Here is a 17,122-nt window from a genome sequence, read left to right as displayed (position 1 = left end):
CTCAGCCAGAGTGATGCATCTCAGGCATCACCTTTGTGAATGGGGATAACATATGTAAATGTCTCCAAAGACAGTCTTACATTTTCATTATAAAGCCAAAGGCCTCATCCTGCAGGAGGACGTGGAGTGAGGATGATGTCTGATTACGTTCATATTTTTGGCCTCTCAGGCATTGAAGAACACGACAGTGCCACGCCTTTGAGGGTAACACATCCCCCTGGGAATCTGCTTTTCCTTCTGTAGTGTTTCAAATACTAAATTTCCTCTCCTCTGTGTGTAGTTCCTCCTTTTGTTAAACACAGCTTCCCTGGACTCCACTCATGCTGGCTGGAACCTTGACCTCTCATTGGGCTTTTGTCTCAGTGTTTTTTTTTTTTTTCTTTTGAGATGGAGTCTCACTCTGTTGTCCAGACTGGAGTGCAGTGGTGCGATCTCGGATCACTGCAGCCTCCACTTCCCGGGTTCTAGCAGTTCTCCTGCCTTAGTCTCCTGAGTCTCTGGGATCACAGGCGCACACCACCATGCCCAGCTAATTTTTTTTTTTTAAGTAGAGACAGAGTTTCACCATGTTGGCCAGGTTGGTCTCAAACTCCTGACCTCAGGTAATCTGCCCTCCTTGGCCTCCCGGAGTGCTGGGATTACAGGCGTGAGGCACCGCGCCTGGCCTAGTTTTGGAACATTCTTATCCATTTTCTCCTCAAGCATTTCTTCTGCTGCATCCTCCTCTCTCCTGGACTCAGGCTGCACAAGCCTCAGACCCCTACTGCTGCCGCCCCACCGCTCTCCCACGCTTGTGCGTTTCTGTGTGTGTGTCTGGGTGGTTCCTGTGCCCGCTTCCACGCCAGCCGATTCCCTGAGCTCTGCCCAGGCTGCTGCGGAGCCTGTCCGTGTGCTCAAGTTCTCATTTCTGCTGCCCGGGGTTTCTTTTGTGTTTTCCCCCCTAGGTTTTCCATTTGGCGTGTTTATGAAGTTTCCATCTCTCTGCTGAAAGTTCCCGTTTGTTCATGCATGTTGTCATTTTCACTGGTTCCTTTAGTACGTCCGTCATAGCTGTTTAAAGTCCCTGTCACATAGGTCCCACTTCTGACTTATTTCTGAATCTGGTTCTAATGATTGCTTTATCTCTTGACAATAGTTTTTTTTCCCCCTTTATTAATTTTTTTTTGGTATGTCTTACAAATGTTGACTGAATGTCAGACATGTTTAGATGACCGTGGAGCCGGAGGAGAGTGGCATTTATGCCTGGAAAGGGTCGACACCTCTTCTGCCAGGCCCTTAGTGGGGTCCTGTAGGCCATCTGGGCAGGATGGAGCTGGCGCTGGGCTCTCTTGCTGTCACGGTTACCTGCAGGGCCTCTGCAGTGGAGGCAGCTGCTGCCTGAGCCTGGAGGGTCTTCTCTGGTGTTTCGCTTCACTCCCGGCTTTCAGCCGTCCCTGCAGGCCTGTGGCACACAGCAGGGCACTCTCTACCCTCTTGACCCCTTTTCGGGGGTAGACCGCTGCTGCTTGTTTGCTGCCTGGTGCTGGGCTTGTGGGGGCAAGGTCCTTCTCCACTCTCACAGCCCAGCCTGATCCTGGGCAGGCCTGTGTGCCTGGGCTTCGGGGCGGCACTTCCTCAGCACTTTGCCCTCCCTAGCAGGAGCTGACCTCCTCCAGTGCCAGATCACTTTTGCTTTTCCCGTTCGTCCAGGAGCAACGGGTCTTCTTGTGACTGGTGGCAGAGGAAGGGAAGTATTGCCCTTGCCCCACTCTTAAAAACTGGGGCTTTTGTTTGGACTCTGGGGCCAGGAGCAATTTTTGTCTGTTCTGCCACATCTTAAGGGTTTTGCCTCAGATCCAGAGAGTGGTCCCGGGAATTGCACAAGGCCCGGTGCCTGGTCCCCAGGTGCCAGTGATGGGGCTCTTTCTGGCTCCTCCTGCGGAAAAGAACTTGGGAAAAAGGGCCCACTTGCCCCACCTGGGGCTCCAGCATTTCTGTTGGCCACATCGGCCTGTGGCAGTGTGTCCGTTGGAGCCTGTCTCTCTGGGCCTGCTGGTGTGGCGGCCACCGGGGCCTTGTGCCGTGGCTTCTCATGGGGGCAGGTCCCATTTGAAGTTAAGTTGACCTGGTGGCCCCGCAACTCTCAGATGGGCTCAAGGAACGTTGTGATTGTGCAGATTGTGAAGCTTTTCCTGATGTCACTGTGAGAGCGATGTTCTTTTGTGGCTTTCTACACCCTATGTGGATGTGGGCCCCAGAATAGCTCTGACGGTAGGTGTAAATCATATCAGACCAGCAGGCGGCACCATGGAGCACCTGCCCCAGGTTTTCCTGCAGTAGCGGAATTCTGTCGGATGGATCTGGACACACCTCCTCTGCCTTGTTCTCTCTTTCAGCTATCTCAGCTCTACCCTGAAGAGAACTTGGAGAAACTCATTCCTTGCTTAGCTGGTCCGGATGCGTTTTATGTGGAGCGAAACCACGTGGATCTGGACTCAGGCCTGAGGTGAGGCCCTTACCAGGCGCCCAGTGTGTCCAGAGCGGGCAGGGACAGGCTGGTCCCGTGGTCAATGTCATAGTCCTCCAAGGAGCTCTGGGAGGACGTGTGGCCACCTGGACCCGGGTCTCTACTTGGCCTCTAGGGATTTCCATTAGTTCTGGAGGATTCAGGAGCCCTCAGTAAGCTAAGGGTGTTACTGAGTGTATGAGGAAGGGAATTCCAGGGTGGGTCCCACCACTTCGTGGGCTTTGGCAGTCCTGTGAAATAATCCTGGGCTGCTATTTCCATCCTGTAGTCCAAGGTTGAGACTATTCCCAGATAAACTTGGCGTCTCTTAAACAGTTTTTCTGGACCCTCGATTGTGTCTTGGTTCACGTGGCACACGCAGTAACATGGCCTACCAGTTCCGTAAACGTGCTGCTGCCGGCGCCGTGGGGACCAATGTCCAAGCCCCTTTCTGGCTGATGGTGGGTGGCACTGATCTCGTGTCACAGGGCATGACTCCTGTCGTCGGCCTTGATGACCATGGATGCAGCAGGGAGGGGAAGGGCTTGAAGAAGGAGTGGCAATCAGGCAAGAACTCAGTTGATTTAAAGCAGGAGAATATGAGGCTCTGGCACTTCTGGGTTTTTCCTCTAATACACATTTCTCTTGATTAAAAATTAAATTTTTTTCTTTCAATGTGTCAGCAGGAATGCCATTTTCATGCTGGTAAGACCACTTGTTTGCTTTTTAGGTACCTGGCCTCATTACCTTCTCACGTGTTGAAAAATGACCATGTCAGGAGGTTTCTCAGCACTTCCTCTCCCCCCCAGCAGCTTCAGAGTCCAAGTGAGTTTATAAAATATGATTAAATTAAAAAAAATTTTTTTTTTTTTGAGACGGAGTCTTGCTCTCTTGCCCAGGCTGGAGTGCAGTGGCGCAATCTCAGCTTACTGCAAGCTCTGCTTTCCGGGTTCATGCCATTCTCCTGCCTCAGCTTCCCAAGTAGCTGTACAGGTGCACGCTGCCACACCCAGCTAATTTTTTGTAGTTTTAGTAGAGACAGGATTTCACCGTGTTAGCCAGGATGGTCTTGATCTCCTGACCTTGTGATCCGCCCGCCTCATCCTCCCAAAGTGCTGGGATTACAGACGTGAGCCACCACGCCCGGCCGATTAAATAAAAATTTTTAAAAAATCAACAACAAAAAAACGGCTGGGCGCGGTGGCTCATGCTTGTAATTCCAGCACTTTGGGAGGCTGAGGCAGGCGGATCACCTGATGTCGGGAGTTCAAGACCAACATGGAGAAACCCTGTCTCTACTAAGAATACAAAATTAGGCCGGGCGCGGTGGCTCACGCCTGTAATCCCAGCACTTTGGGAGGCTGAGACAGGTGGATCACAAGGTCAGGAGTTCAAGAGCAGCCTGGCCAATATGGTGAAACGCCGTGTCTACTAAAAATACAAAAAAATTAGCTGGGTGTGGTGATGCATGCCTGTAGTCCCAGCTACTTGGGAGGCTGAGGCAGAAAAATCACTTGAACCCAGGAGGTAGAGGTTTTCCTTGAGCTGAGATCACGCCAACTGCACTCCAGCCTGGGTGACAGAGCAAGACTCCGTCTCCAAAATAAAATGTAAAAAAATACAAAATTAGCCAGGCGTGGTGGTGGGTGCCTGTAATCCCAGCTACTCGGGGGGCTAAGGCAGGAGAATCACTTGAACCCGGGAGACAGAGGTTGCGGTGGGCCGAGATTGCATCATTGCACTCCAGCCTGGGCAACAAGAGCAAAACACTGTCTCAAAAAAAATAATAAAATAAAACAAATGTTTTCATTGTCTATAAATTTTAATGGTATTTATTTTTAAATTTATAGGTCCTGGCAACCCCTCCCTTTCTAAAGTAGGTACCGTGATGGGCGTGTCTGGAAGGTGAGAAATCTGTGTAACCAGCACATTTTAAATGAGCATTTTACGAGGTTTACTTTGAGTTCTGTGTAAAGTTATTTCTAGAATTAAGTCATGCTGAAGTTGAGTCCTGGATGATACTTAGAAGAATTGGGTAGAGATGATTCAATTTACGATTTCCAAAAACAAGAGTTCTCTGAGCCACTGGAATCAGAATTCCCAGGGACTCCTCCCCAGTGCAAGGTCCTGGGCCCCGTCCCAGACCCAGGAAACCAGAATTTCCTAGAACCTGGCTGTGAGAAGCCTGCTCCTGGAAGCACAGGGTCATGTTCCTGAGGAGCGTCCTCTGTCAGCACGGGCCCTGGGTGGCTGCAGTCACGTGCCGGCAACACACTGACTGTGAGGTGGGCTGTCACAGATAGGTGCACACGCACCCCAAAAGGGAGTCTTGTGGAGATGTAGTCTGGGCGCAAGGTCTCGAGGAGCAGACTGGCATCCTCCTGGTATCGGGGTGGGGTAAGCGCCCAGTCGGCAGGTGTGACTTTGCAGTTAAGGAGCAAGGCCAGAGTGGAGTGCTGGTCACACCTTCTAGCTTTCTACGTTTTGCTCTTCTAAAAAAATTGTATTTGAATATTGAAGATTTAGTAGTCTATTTTGGTTTATGATTTATCAGTGTTATTCTGTGACTCAGAAGTAACAGAAATACTTAACTGGAGTAGCATGTTTTTAAAAAGTACAAGTAACAGAAACTTAGCAGCTAAACCAGAAGTCTGGTGATGACAGATACGTGCACATACATAATACACGTGTGTGCAAACAAGTAGATTGATATTCCCCAGCACAGGCAGAGGCATATGTGTGTATCTGCACAGCTGCCTGTATGCACACCTGTGCACAGGCATGCACTACAGAAATCTTAGCTGCAGAAAGGTGGTTGGGGAGGGAGGGCAGTCATAGCATACCAGTGTTTGCAGTTCAGGGTGGCCTGTGACAGCAGGGCAGGCCAAGAGGCAGAGGCTGGCACAGCAGGGCCTAGAAGTGAGGTCTTTGGTGGAGTCTGTGGTTGTGGAAGCAGCCACAGTCTCTCTGTGCCCCTTCTGCCGCTGTCCCACAGGCCTGTGTGTGGAGTCGCTGGTATCCCGTCCTCGCAGAGCGGAGCCCAGCACCACGGGCAGCACCCAGCCGGCTCAGCCGCCCCCTTGCCCCACTGCTCCCATGCGGGCAGCGCGGGCTCAGCCCTGGCTTACCGGACCCAGATGGACACATCACCTGCCATCCTCATGCCTTCCAGTCTGCAGACCCCTCAGACCCAGGAGCAGAACGGGATTCTAGACTGGCTTAGAAAACTGCGTTTGCACAAGTATTACCCCGTCTTTAAGCAGCTCTCCATGGAGAAGGTATGTCGGTTGCCTGGCTGGCCATATAGATTGTTTTCTCAAGACCTCTCTGGGGGAATTGAGTTTCCAAAACCAACACAAGGTGGAAGAAGTAGGGAGGCCGAGGCGCACCGCCTGTTCTTACAGGGGACAGTGAGCAGGCTTTGCAGAGGCTGCCTGCAGCTGCAGCCAAACAGGATGTGTTGTAAACAGACAGCTTTTCTAGGTGCTTCCAGACCTTCACAAACTAGATGCTCTGCATGACATGAGGGACAGTCCGTCCCCAGAGTCCTGCTGTGGACAGAAATCCTGACCTCTGGCATGGTGCCCCTTTTAGACATCTCTTGGCATAGCTGGCGCAGACGCTGTGGTGGGCCAGATCCAGAGGAATGGGTGCATTTTACATCTTCCAAGCAGTCATACTAGAGAATTCTTATGAGGAACATGTTTTCACTGTTAAAAAAATTCTGAGATTTCTTAAGTCTTGATGTCACTGATAAAACTAGATTAAACCCATACAAGGTATTTGAGCTCTGTACTCCCTCTGCTGGGCAAACCAGCTTGGTGGCTTTTATCTATGTAAAAATTTCATTTCTCGAAAAATCTACAATTGAACCTACAAATCAAGCTTTTACTACATAGTTAAATCCAAATTGTAAGGGTATTTGTAATACCCTCTGTTGAGGGTTTGTGAATCTTTTTTTTTTTTTTTTTTTTTTTTTTTTTTTTTTTTTTTTTTGGAGATGGAGTCTCGCACTGTCACCCAGGCTGGAGTACAATGGTGCGATCTCAGCTCCCTGCAACCTCCACCTCCTGGGTTCAAGCAATTCTCCTGCCTCAGCCTCCTGTGAGTAGCTGGGATTACAGGTGCCCACCACCACACTTGGCTAATATTTTATATTTTTAGTAGAAACGGGGTTTCACTATGTTGACCAGGCTAGTCTCGAACTCCTGACTCATAATCCCCTGCCTCAGTCTCCCACAGTGCTGGGATTACAGGCATGAGCCACCGTGCCTGGCCAAGGATTTGTGAATCTTAAAAAGCAGAGATTTTACTAACCTTGTTCATAATTAGTTTTAAATGTTTTATTCTTATGTTTGCATTGAGATGGCCTAAATCACAAATCGTGTTAGGAAATAACATGAAAAGTAGAGGCTGGTGTGTTTGTGTAGCACCAGCCTGCACAGTGGAGTAGCCACACAACCATTCTGTGTGGATGGCATCTGCTTTTCTGGATCACTTGCTACCTGACAAAGTTGCTGTCATCCCTGGCCGGGCACGGTGGCTCATGCCTGTAATCCCGGCACTTTGGGAGCCCAAGGCAGGTGGATCATCTGAGGTCAGGAGTTCAAGACAAGCCTGGCCAACATGGTGAAACCCCGTCTGTACTAAAAATACAAAAATTAGCCGGACATGGTGGCGGGTGCCTGTAACCCCAGCTGCTCGGGAGGCTGAGGCAGAGAATTGCGTGAACCCGGGAGGCGGAGGTTGCAGTGAGCCGAGATCACATCGCTGCACTCCAGCCTAGGTGACAGAATGAGACTCCGTCTCAAAAAAAAAAAAAAAAAAGACCATCCCGCAGAGGGTGGTGAGTTTTGAAGGGACTGCATTATGATGGGGCTGTCCTGGGGAGGGGGAGGGTGGCACGCTATCATAACTCGCATCTCCACGGCGGTTGAAACTGTGACTTATGCGAGATGTTTTCTTTAGTCACCTGCCCCAAAGCATGTACCTGCTGGTATTTACTCACAGAGCAGAGGGCAAGTGGCAGAGCCAGCAGCCTGTGAGGTGGTGCACCCATCTACGCAGCCTGCACAGAAGGTGCCTTAGAGGGGCCGGGGACACTCTTGCTCAGAACCATGTCTCGGCGTTGAACTGTTGACACCAAGTCATTTAGCACGTAAACGGTCTAGGGTTTTCCAGCCTGTGACTGCCGAGTTCAGCTGGGTCTGTTTGCATATCCCAGAGGTAGAATAAATGTACTGAATTCAACTCCAAGTTCTTTGCTCTCAGAGTCCTACTTACGTCTCAGTAACTTTGTAATTTGTTTTTTCTGTGAAAGTTTTTGAGCCTTACTGAAGAAGATCTGAATAAATTTGAGTCTCTCACCATGGGGGCAAAGAAGAAGCTCAAGACCCAGCTGGAGCTGGAAAAGTGAGTGCGAAGTGGGTTTTGGAACCTGCATTTATTTCCATTTCTCACCGGCCAAATGGAGTGCTAGGGCTTCCCGTGCTAAATACCAGTGACTGGATTACTTTCTCTTGCTGATCCAGTCCTTAGTCATGCTTTTATTTATTTATTTCATTTATTTTATTTTTTTTGAGATGGAGTCTCGCTCTGTTGTGCCCAGGCTGGAGTGAGGTGGCGCAATCTTGGCTTACTGCAACCTCTGCCTCTCGGGTTCAAGCGATTCTCTTGCCTCAGTCTCCCCAGTAGCTGGGATTACAGGCACATGCCACCACGCCCAGCTAATTTTTTGTATTTTTAGTAGAGACAGGGTTTTACCATATTGGCCAGGCTGATCTCAAACTCCCGACCTCAGGTGATCTGCCCATCTCGGCCTCCCAAAGTGCTGGGATTACAGGCATGAGCCACTGTGCCCAGCCTAGTCATGCTTTTAAAGTTCTACAAATGTGTTTTAGGTTTGACAGGAAAGGACCTTTATAGTAAATTTGACCAATCAGAATGATTTCCTTTCTTGCCTTGATGATCTGGAGGGAATTGCCCTGTGGTGTGGAGTCGGCCCGTCTTGAAGCTGCGTGTGAAGCAGCAACGGGAGGCAGTGCTCACTTGTTCCTGTGCCTGATTATTTCACAGGGAGAAGTCAGAGAGACGGTGTCTGAACCCCTCGGCGCCATCGCTGGTCACCAGCAGTGGTGTGGCTCGAGTGCCCCCCACCAGCCACGTCGGGCCCGTGCAGTCGGGGCGGGGCAGCCACGCAGCAGGTGAACAAGGGTGTGCCGGGCAGATGGGTTACTCACACACGGGGGGCCGGGCAGGTGGGTTACTCACACGCAGGGGGGCCGGTGTGCCGGGCAGGTGGGTTACTCACACACGGGGGGGGCCTTGTGTTCTTTGTGATCATTAAACTTCAAATCACACCTGTTTGATTTTTACATTTGTAAATCTTTATACTCATTTTCCATTATTTTAACTATTATAGTCTCTGCCATAAGAAAATCGAAGGGCCAGTTGGCTTAGGAGCTAGAGGGCAGTCACCTCTCTGAAGTTGCTTGGGCAAAAGGATCAGGTCCAGAACCTGCCACAGTGAGGGCAAGTGTGTAGGGGTGAGCAGAAATGAGATGGGAGTAGCCTGCCTCCCTCCCCAGGACTGGTGCCCAGAGGCCACGTTGAAGTCAGTGCCTTTAATGTTGACCCATCAGTGACATGGTTCTCCATGGACCTTCCTGCTCTGGGGGACCCGCAATCTCAGCAATTTGGTTTTCATCCTCCCCTCTGAGAAAGGGTGGGACACCTGGCGCGCTTGCTCTGTTGTCTCACGAGAGGAGCCAGGTTTTCTTCACAATAGAAATAGCAGGAGGAGCAGTGGCTTGGGAGAGGAAAAAAAAAAATACAAAACAACCTGCCAGGATGGATTTTAAGTGGGGATTTGACTGAAAGATCTCCTGACTCGGCCGCCTCACGAGAGGGGGCGCGGCGTAGCGGTGTGATGGTTCCTGGTGGTGCGCGGGGGTTCCCGTCACAAGGCATTGTTCTGGGGTTGATGGTGGGTCAGGTGGGGCCCTGGCTGAGGGGTGTTGAGTAGCACTGCCACTTGAATCTCTGCTGCATCCGTCATTGTGCAGCCTGGGCCGGCATGTTCGTTTTCTGACTCTTAAGAGCCCTGCGTGCCCCTGGAAGGAGCACCCACCGACAGTGCGATGCAGGGCACGGGGCGGGGCTGAGCTGCAGGGGCACTGGCTGATGGCCGCTCCTCTGGCCCTTTTCTGCAGAGCTGCGGGTGGAAGTGGAGCAGCCTCATCACCAGCTGCCCCGGGAAGGCAGCTCCTCCGAGTACTCCAGCTCCTCCTCCAGCCCCATGGGGGTGCAGGCCCGGGAAGAGAGCTCCGACAGCGCCGAAGAGAATGACAGACGTAAGGGCACGTGCGCGGCGCTGGCTCCACCTGGCCCGGCTGTGGAATGGCACTGACCACTCTGTTTCCCTCTCTAGGTGTGGAGATTCACTTGGAGAGCTCCGACAAGGAGAAGCCGGTGATGCTCCTGAATCACTTCACTTCCAGTTCTGCCAGACCCACGGCCCAGGTTCTCCCTGTGCAGAATGAGGCCAGCTCCAATCCATCAGGCCACCACCCCCTGCCCCCACAGATGCTGAGCACAGCCTCACACATCGCACCCATCCGCATGCTGAACTCCGTGCACAAGCCGGAAAGAGGCAGCGCGGACATGAAGCTCCTCTCGTCGTCTGTGCACTCACTTTTGTCTCTAGAAGAAAGGAATAAAGGATCTGGACCAAGAAGCAGCATGAAAGTGGACAAGAGCTTTGGCAGCGCCATGATGGACGTGCTGCCCGCATCTGCACCCCACCAGCCTGTGCAGGTCCTCTCTGGGCTTTCAGAGAGCAGCTCCATGTCACCCACGGTCTCCTTTGGTCCCCGGGCCAAAGTCGTGCATGCATCCACACTGGACAGGGTGCTGAAGACAGCACAGCAACCGGCCCTGGTGGTGGAGACCAGCACGGCCGCCACAGGGACGCCCAGCACAGTCCTCCACGCCGCCCGTCCGCCTATCAAACTGCTGCTGTCGTCATCTGTTCCTGCTGATTCTGCCATTTCTGGGCAAACCTCCTGTCCTAATAATGTGCAAATAAGTGTGCCCCCTGCAATAATAAACCCCCGGACTGCTCTGTATACAGCCAACACCAAAGTTGCCTTTTCTGCAATGAGCAGTATGCCAGTGGGCCCCCTGCAGGGTGGCTTCTGTGCAAACAGCAACACTGCCTCTCCCAGCAGCCACCCCTCCACGTCCTTTGCCAACATGGCCACGTTGCCCAGCTGCCCAGCCCCCAGCTCCAGCCCGGCGCTGTCCTCCGTCCCTGAAAGCAGTTTTTATAGCAACAGTGGTGGTGGCGGCTCCACAGGAAACATTCCTGCCTCGAATCCGAACCACCACCACCACCACCACCATCAGCAGCCCCCGGCACCCCCGCAGCCCGCCCCACCCCCGCCGGGCTGCATCGTGTGCACGTCCTGTGGCTGCAGCGGCAGCTGCGGCTCAAGTGGCCTGACTGTCAGCTACGCCAACTACTTCCAGCACCCGTTCTCCGGTCCGTCCGTGTTCACTTTCCCGTTCTTGCCCTTCAGTCCCATGTGCAGCAGTGGCTACGTCAGCGCCCAGCAGTACGGCGGCAGCTCCACCTTCCCTGTCGTACACGCCCCCTACAGCAGCAGCGGGACCCCAGACCCTGTCCTGAGCGGGCAGTCCACGTTTGCTGTGCCACCCATGCAGAACTTCATGGCGGGGACAGCAGGGGTGTACCAGACCCAAGGACTGGTGGGCAGTAGCAATGGTTCCAGTCACAAAAAGAGCGGGAACCTGTCTTGTTACAACTGCGGGGCCACTGGTCACCGCGCCCAGGACTGCAAACAGCCGTCCATGGACTTCAACCGGCCAGGTAAGCGCGCGCCATGGCCGCGCCCACCAGGCTCCCGCAGGACCAATGCACACAAATGCTTGGTTTTTATGAAGAGTAAACTTATTTCTTTGTAAAGCAAATAATTTTTCGAATGCTTTTTGAAAGCGCGTGGAAAGCTTCATGATAGGCTGTGAGGTCCCTAGAAGGGCTGCTGTTGGGTCTAAAACAGTCATGATGATTTCAGACAGCCTCTTGTTCTAGAAGGTGCTTAGCCAGTGTGGACAGGGCCTCCCTGGGCTGCCATGTCTTGCTTCGAGCCCAGAGCGCGAGCGTGAAGGATTCAGTGCTGCCCCCTGGCTTACACTGGGGCTCAGGCTGTGGCGCTGCCTCAGTCTGGACCGTCTGGGGTGGGGCTCACTGTCCCCTCTGCCCCCCCCTGCCGGCGCAGCTGTGGATGTGGGGGGCTGTTACCCCTCGGCCGTGCTGCATCTTCCGTTCCCTCCTGTTTTATCTCCACTATTTTTTTGTCGTCTTTAGTCAAATCCCAGTGGATGTCTGATGTAGTTATTATAAGTTATTATGATAGGTTTCTTCTTGCTGTCTGTTTTGGAAACTGGGGACTGGGAAAGTGGGTCCCAACTCTGACAACTCATGGTGCCACCTTGCCAGAGTCACTTGATGACTGCAGACTTCCAGTTGCTTCTAAGGGTTGCACTAGATCTGTGATTCTCAGACCTGCCTGTACGTCACGGTCACCTGGAGTTTTTAGAAACACACCTGCTGGCTCAGCAGGTCTGCAGGCAAGGTGGGTTGACGGGCGCTCTGCCACGTGGGCTCAGTGGGTCTGTGCCTCCCTTCATAAAGCCGGCTGTATCTCCAGAGGCACGGGGCACTCGCCAGCGCTCATCTGCTCTCACCCAGTGAAAGGACGCATGTTAGAGCAGCCTGCCCGACGTGTGCAGAGCCTGACTCCCAGAGAAAGCTCCTAAAGACAAAGATTGGTGGTCGGGCACGGTGGCTCATGCCTGTAATCCCAGCACTTTGGGAGGCCGAGGCGGGTGGATCACGAGGTCAGGAGATCGAGACCATCCTGGCTAACACGGTGAAACCCCATCTCTAGTAAAGATACAAAAAATTAGTCGGGCGAGGTGGCGGGCGCCTGTGGTCCCAGCTACTCGGGAGGCCGAGGCAGGAGAATGGCGTGAACCCGGGAGGTGGAGCTTGCAGTGAGCCGAGATTGTGCCACTGCACTCCAGCCTGGGCGACAGAGCTAGACTCCGTCTCAAAAAAAAAAAAAAAGATTGGTAACTTTTCCTGAGTCATTTTACCCCGGTCTGATTTGATCAACTTGTAATATTAGCTCCCATTTTGCAGGGGCAGGAAGGGAGTGGAAACGGTCAGGATGGGTGCCCTAGATTTCCAGCACCAGAATCTTGCCCAGTGGCTCTGGAAATGACTGGACAGATTGGTGGATGGTGGTGATTCTACAGTCATTCCAATTTGACCTCTTTTTTCCCCTCTCTCTAGGTACTTTTAGGTTGAAATACGCCCCTCCAGCAGAAAGTCTGGACTCCACAGATTGATATTTTTCTCTGGCAACAGAACATTATTAAGCCATGGAGACATAAGGAAAATTAAATACAAAACTGAGAAGTCTAGTTGCTGTTGAGCTTAATCTTTTTAATCCAAAGGTGCTTTACTTTTCCTAGACTGGATAGAAAAATCTAGCGTAGAAGTGCATCAAACTCGGTTTATTGCCAAAACCCTAGATTGGAGCTTGGTGTCAGAACTTGCCTAGTGGGCATCTCTGTGGCCGGTGAAGTCGGCCACCTACACGTTTGGTTGCAGTGCAGAGACCCCACGTCTCCCGAAGAGCATTGCCATCATTGGCCCTCCTAGGCTCACACGTCAATTCCAGGGCAGCTACACGTGGTCTGAATCGAGAACTGAGCTTGGAGTTCTCCAGGTGGAGTTCCACCCGCCGGACTCTTGACACCCCTGGGCTAGGGAAAATGTCGACTTTGTTTTGTTCTGTTCCTAAAGTGATTAGCACTAATCTCTGGGATTTTTAAGGATTGCACTACAGAAGAATGTATCCTGATGTAAATCTCTGCGGTTCTGGGAGCCAAACTCCTCTGAGAACAGTCAGTGCAAGAGACTCCAATAATCCATATTTAAAGAGTCAGCACCAGCAGGCTACTCGACTTAGGACACAACAGAGATTTTAGTATTTCCTTCCCTCCTCCAAGCACTTGTAGCAGTTTCAGGTTTTTCATTTTTTCTGCAAATAAATCTAAACTACATTATTAAATAGAAATAGTTTACTCGCAACAACTTAATTTCTAAGGGTCCAAGTCCCAGAGAATCCATAGTCGTCAGAGCTTTGAGAGTATCTTTCTTCCCAGCCGGTCAGTGGCTTCGAGCCCTGTCTTCCACTACAAATCACCTCCCGAGGGGGCTCGGCGACAGCGCGGCTCTGTGAGTGGCGGTGAGGATGCTGCACGTCCTTAGCAGAGTTTGCAAGTTGCTTTATCTCCCACGGGCTCCCCAAGAACTTCCAACCCCGAGGCTTATCGCTAGCGGATTCGCATCTGAGACAGACATTTCAACAATGATACAGTCCTGTCATTTATCAGCAAAAGATTGGGAATTTTCTCCTGTCAACTTCTTTCGTATTAGGCTGTGTATTGATAGTTAATTCCGTTAAAAATTACTTGGAAAACAGTGGGAAGTGGTAGGACTCTGGAAGAGGCCACACACGCGAGAGCTACGAGATCTGTGCCAGTCTGGTTTTGGTCAGGTAGTAATCAAAGTCCTCACTGTAGATCTCTAAATTTCAGCCCATGGAAATGAAAGCCTTTTGTCTGAAATTCACAGACTTAAATCTTCAAGGTTAAAGGGAATTTTCTGCTCAAATAATACCCATCTAAAATGCTAAAGTTGTCAGTGTTAAAATTCTGAGTGGTAAAATCTTGCCAGGGATTTTGCAGTTGGATATTTATTTAAAAAAAAAAAATTGAAATATTCAGACCATTCTTAAAATGGGACAATCAGCCTCATGAAAAATTGATGTAAATCAAAAGAATACCCTAGAATGAGGCATTGTGATGTGAGGGTTCAATTTTAAGAGCAGTTCCTAACTTCATAGAAACTAAAGCAGAAAGTTGTTACTTTCTTTATGACAGGCTTTTCGTAGAGTTTGTTAGTTTTATTTTAGTTGAATTTTATTTCTATGCAATGCAGAATTAACAGACCTCCTCTTTCTCCTCATAGTACACAGTATTACAGTGTTGAAGTAATGGTGATGCTTATTACAACAGCTATTTAGGGGAATGTTACGTTGATCTTTTAAATTATAAACACTACAAAATGTCAAAATAATGAGAACTGACACAACTTTGCCTTAAAGAGTACTAGACTGGACCTTCTCATATTACGTTAAAGGAAGACTTAGAGTGTTCATTGATGTTTACGATTTTAATATTTCTGAAGGCCATTCCAGTGGCCTGGATATGTGCTGAAAGCCAAACTTTTAAATTTTTTGGTTTTTTAAACAAAGAAATATTTTAAATAAATCCTATTTCAACACTGAAATTGTTGAAAACCGTCTCATAACAAAAGGAAAAAAACATGTAAATTTTTGTTTTAGTGGTCAGTATAGGGGAATGAAAGCGTCTGTTGTTACCCATGTAACTATTTTGATAAGTATTAGAGGTTAACCTTAAATCCAGCAAAACATTAAAACAGAAACTTTTCAACTTGAAGCCTGCCATTCAGCATTGAGGTAAACGAGTTCCAACATTGTCCCGGGTCTGCCCCCCGCAGCGGAGGTCTCTGTGGAGCTTCCAGGCGTCTTGAACGTGTGTGGGCGGTGTGACGTCTCCAGGGAGGCCGTCCGAAGTCGAGAATCGTGAGCTGTAAATAGGAACCACACAGTGCAGAGAAAATGGAACCGCCCATCCGTGAGGGCCTCTCCCTGAGGGAGCCGCAGGCTTGGACTTGAGAGAATTTGCCAGCAGTGAGCTCGGATGCATCTCTCCAAAAGCACCCGAGGTTGGCGCGCCTGAAGAGCATCTTGTGTTCATCAGACTTCCTCATCTGAAAACACAGAACATACCCTTTCAAGTACTTAGGCATTTTCCTGAAATTGTGGTCTGTTTCAGAATGCTGTGGCAACCAGGTAGGTGTGGCACTGGCCACGTGCCACGTCTTTGCCCTTTGTAGTCTGTCAGATATTAAAGTTTCTAAGCCAGTTTTTTTAATCTCCAAGAATGGGGAAAGTGGAATGTAGAGATGGAAGCAGAACGTGATGTTGGGATACAACAGCTATTTAGTCCTTCGTTTTATTTTTTAAGCAAAACACTCAGTTTTCTACCTTATTTTCTAATGTTGATTTCATGGTAATATTGACCGTTGGAAGGTGTTTAACATAAAATCTCATTGCTGAAGAGCACTGAGGAAATGGGAGCTAGCACTTGTAATAAAAATAAAGACAAGTTATTTTCTTGAATGCATATATGTGATTGGGTATTTGAAAAACCAGCATCATGTGTCATCTCCAAAAGATTACAGGAGTCAGCTTGTTCATGTAGGGGTGTTAGTAGGTTCCGTATTCTTCATTCAGTTCTTAGAATTCTAGGTCCTTTATTGCCCAGAGTCAGCACAGTTAGTTTCTACCACAGACTCTGTGTTGGGGCACAGTGGTGGGCGGGGTAGTGACTTGGCCTAAACGTCACCTGGCTGGAACGCCTCCCCTCTGAACAGAGGCTGAGCGGGGCTTTAGGCACTTGCCAAATGGGAACCGGGTTGCACCCTCCTTGCTCCCCGTCACTTTCTTGTCACTCTTCCTGCTTCCCAGCGTTTTGTTGTATGCCCTGCTCGTTGTACGCCGTGATGACTGATGGTACCGCGTGCTGAGGTCTTCAAGGTTGTGAGGAAAGCCGTCAGCCTGCTTGACTCGACTGCTGTCCCAGAGGAGAGTCCTGTGCGACCTGAGCGGGGGTAGCTGTCATTTCCAGCATGCAGGTGACTCCCAAAGAATGAGTCAGGTGGCACTGAACGCCATGGGTTCTGAAGAGGCGAATTTGCTGAAAAGTCCCAAGGGTCTGAATGAAAGCGTCTTTAATCAACACTCGCAATATTCTAGAAAACCATATACTGTGCTGGTTGAGGCCAAAGGTCAACATTGCTCCACTGTTCACCAAGGAAGGGGGCAGTGGCCATCAGCCGCGGCCTCACGTGCGTTGTAACAAGCCCTCATCACATGTATGAGTCTTACGTGCACATAAAGAGAAGGCTTTGGTACTGAAACTGGACACCTTGTGTACTCAAGATACCTTCACAGCTTCTATTGGACATGTTTTCTTTTTAGGAATGAAGGAAAATTCTCCCATTTTTGAGCCATTCTTTTGTCAATTCTACAAAATTGCATGTAACTTTATAAATATTTTTAAAAGATATAGTTTTGTAAATATTTAATATTCCGCTAATTTGATTTTGAATTGTAAATGTCAAGTATTCTGTTTTTGGGGTTTTTATGTTTTATTATACTTTGTTAAAAAGGACAAATTGTACATTTTTAGAATGTTTTTATGAGTAAATTTAATGTACTGAAAATAAAAATTTTAAAAAAGGCTGTGTTTGATGTCACTAGGTCTTTGTCTCAGAATATGTACCCACACACCTTTTCAGATCAGTCTGAGTCTCCAAACTAGGGGTTCCATCCTTTCTCCCCTCTCAGATTTACAAAAGGGATACCTGATTTTAAATCCATTCATTCTCTATCA

General features: G+C 49.8%; 1 protein-coding gene and 1 long non-coding RNA gene across 3 annotated transcripts in view; both read left to right on the top strand.

Annotated features, from left to right (window-relative positions):
- The window catches only part of ZCCHC14 (zinc finger CCHC-type containing 14), an 84,030-nt gene extending 70,997 nt beyond the window's left edge, over positions 1 to 13,033 (top strand). The window contains exons 5-13 of one of the 2 annotated variants that reach the window (XM_073015628.1): positions 2,376 to 2,485; positions 3,216 to 3,310; positions 4,336 to 4,390; positions 5,481 to 5,763; positions 7,806 to 7,897; positions 8,561 to 8,688; positions 9,697 to 9,837; positions 9,915 to 11,375; positions 12,864 to 13,033. In XM_073015628.1, coding sequence (XP_072871729.1) covers positions 2,376 to 2,485; positions 3,216 to 3,310; positions 4,336 to 4,390; positions 5,481 to 5,763; positions 7,806 to 7,897; positions 8,561 to 8,688; positions 9,697 to 9,837; positions 9,915 to 11,375; positions 12,864 to 12,919 — 2,421 coding nt within the window. In that variant the 3' untranslated portion in view covers positions 12,920 to 13,033. Of the gene's footprint in view, positions 1 to 2,375; positions 2,486 to 3,215; positions 3,311 to 4,335; positions 4,391 to 5,480; positions 5,764 to 7,805; positions 7,898 to 8,560; positions 8,689 to 9,696; positions 9,838 to 9,914; positions 11,550 to 12,863 lie in introns of those variants that run through there. The other variant, XM_073015627.1, reaches the window with a different exon arrangement.
- Positions 13,034 to 14,828: 1,795 nt separating this feature from the next.
- LOC140711714 (uncharacterized) lies at positions 14,829 to 16,438 on the top strand. Its single transcript, XR_012093007.1, has 2 exons — positions 14,829 to 15,516; positions 16,195 to 16,438. It is a non-coding gene; the product is annotated as an uncharacterized lncRNA (long non-coding RNA).
- Positions 16,439 to 17,122: the final 684 nt, after the last annotated feature.

The sequence above is a fragment of the Chlorocebus sabaeus genome, chromosome 5 (genome assembly GCF_047675955.1).
Source record: "Chlorocebus sabaeus isolate Y175 chromosome 5, mChlSab1.0.hap1, whole genome shotgun sequence".
NCBI classification, from domain to species: Eukaryota; Metazoa; Chordata; class Mammalia; order Primates; family Cercopithecidae; genus Chlorocebus; species Chlorocebus sabaeus.
The sequence above is the reverse complement of the archived record's forward strand: the minus strand, read 5'-3'. Positions and strand labels throughout refer to the sequence as shown.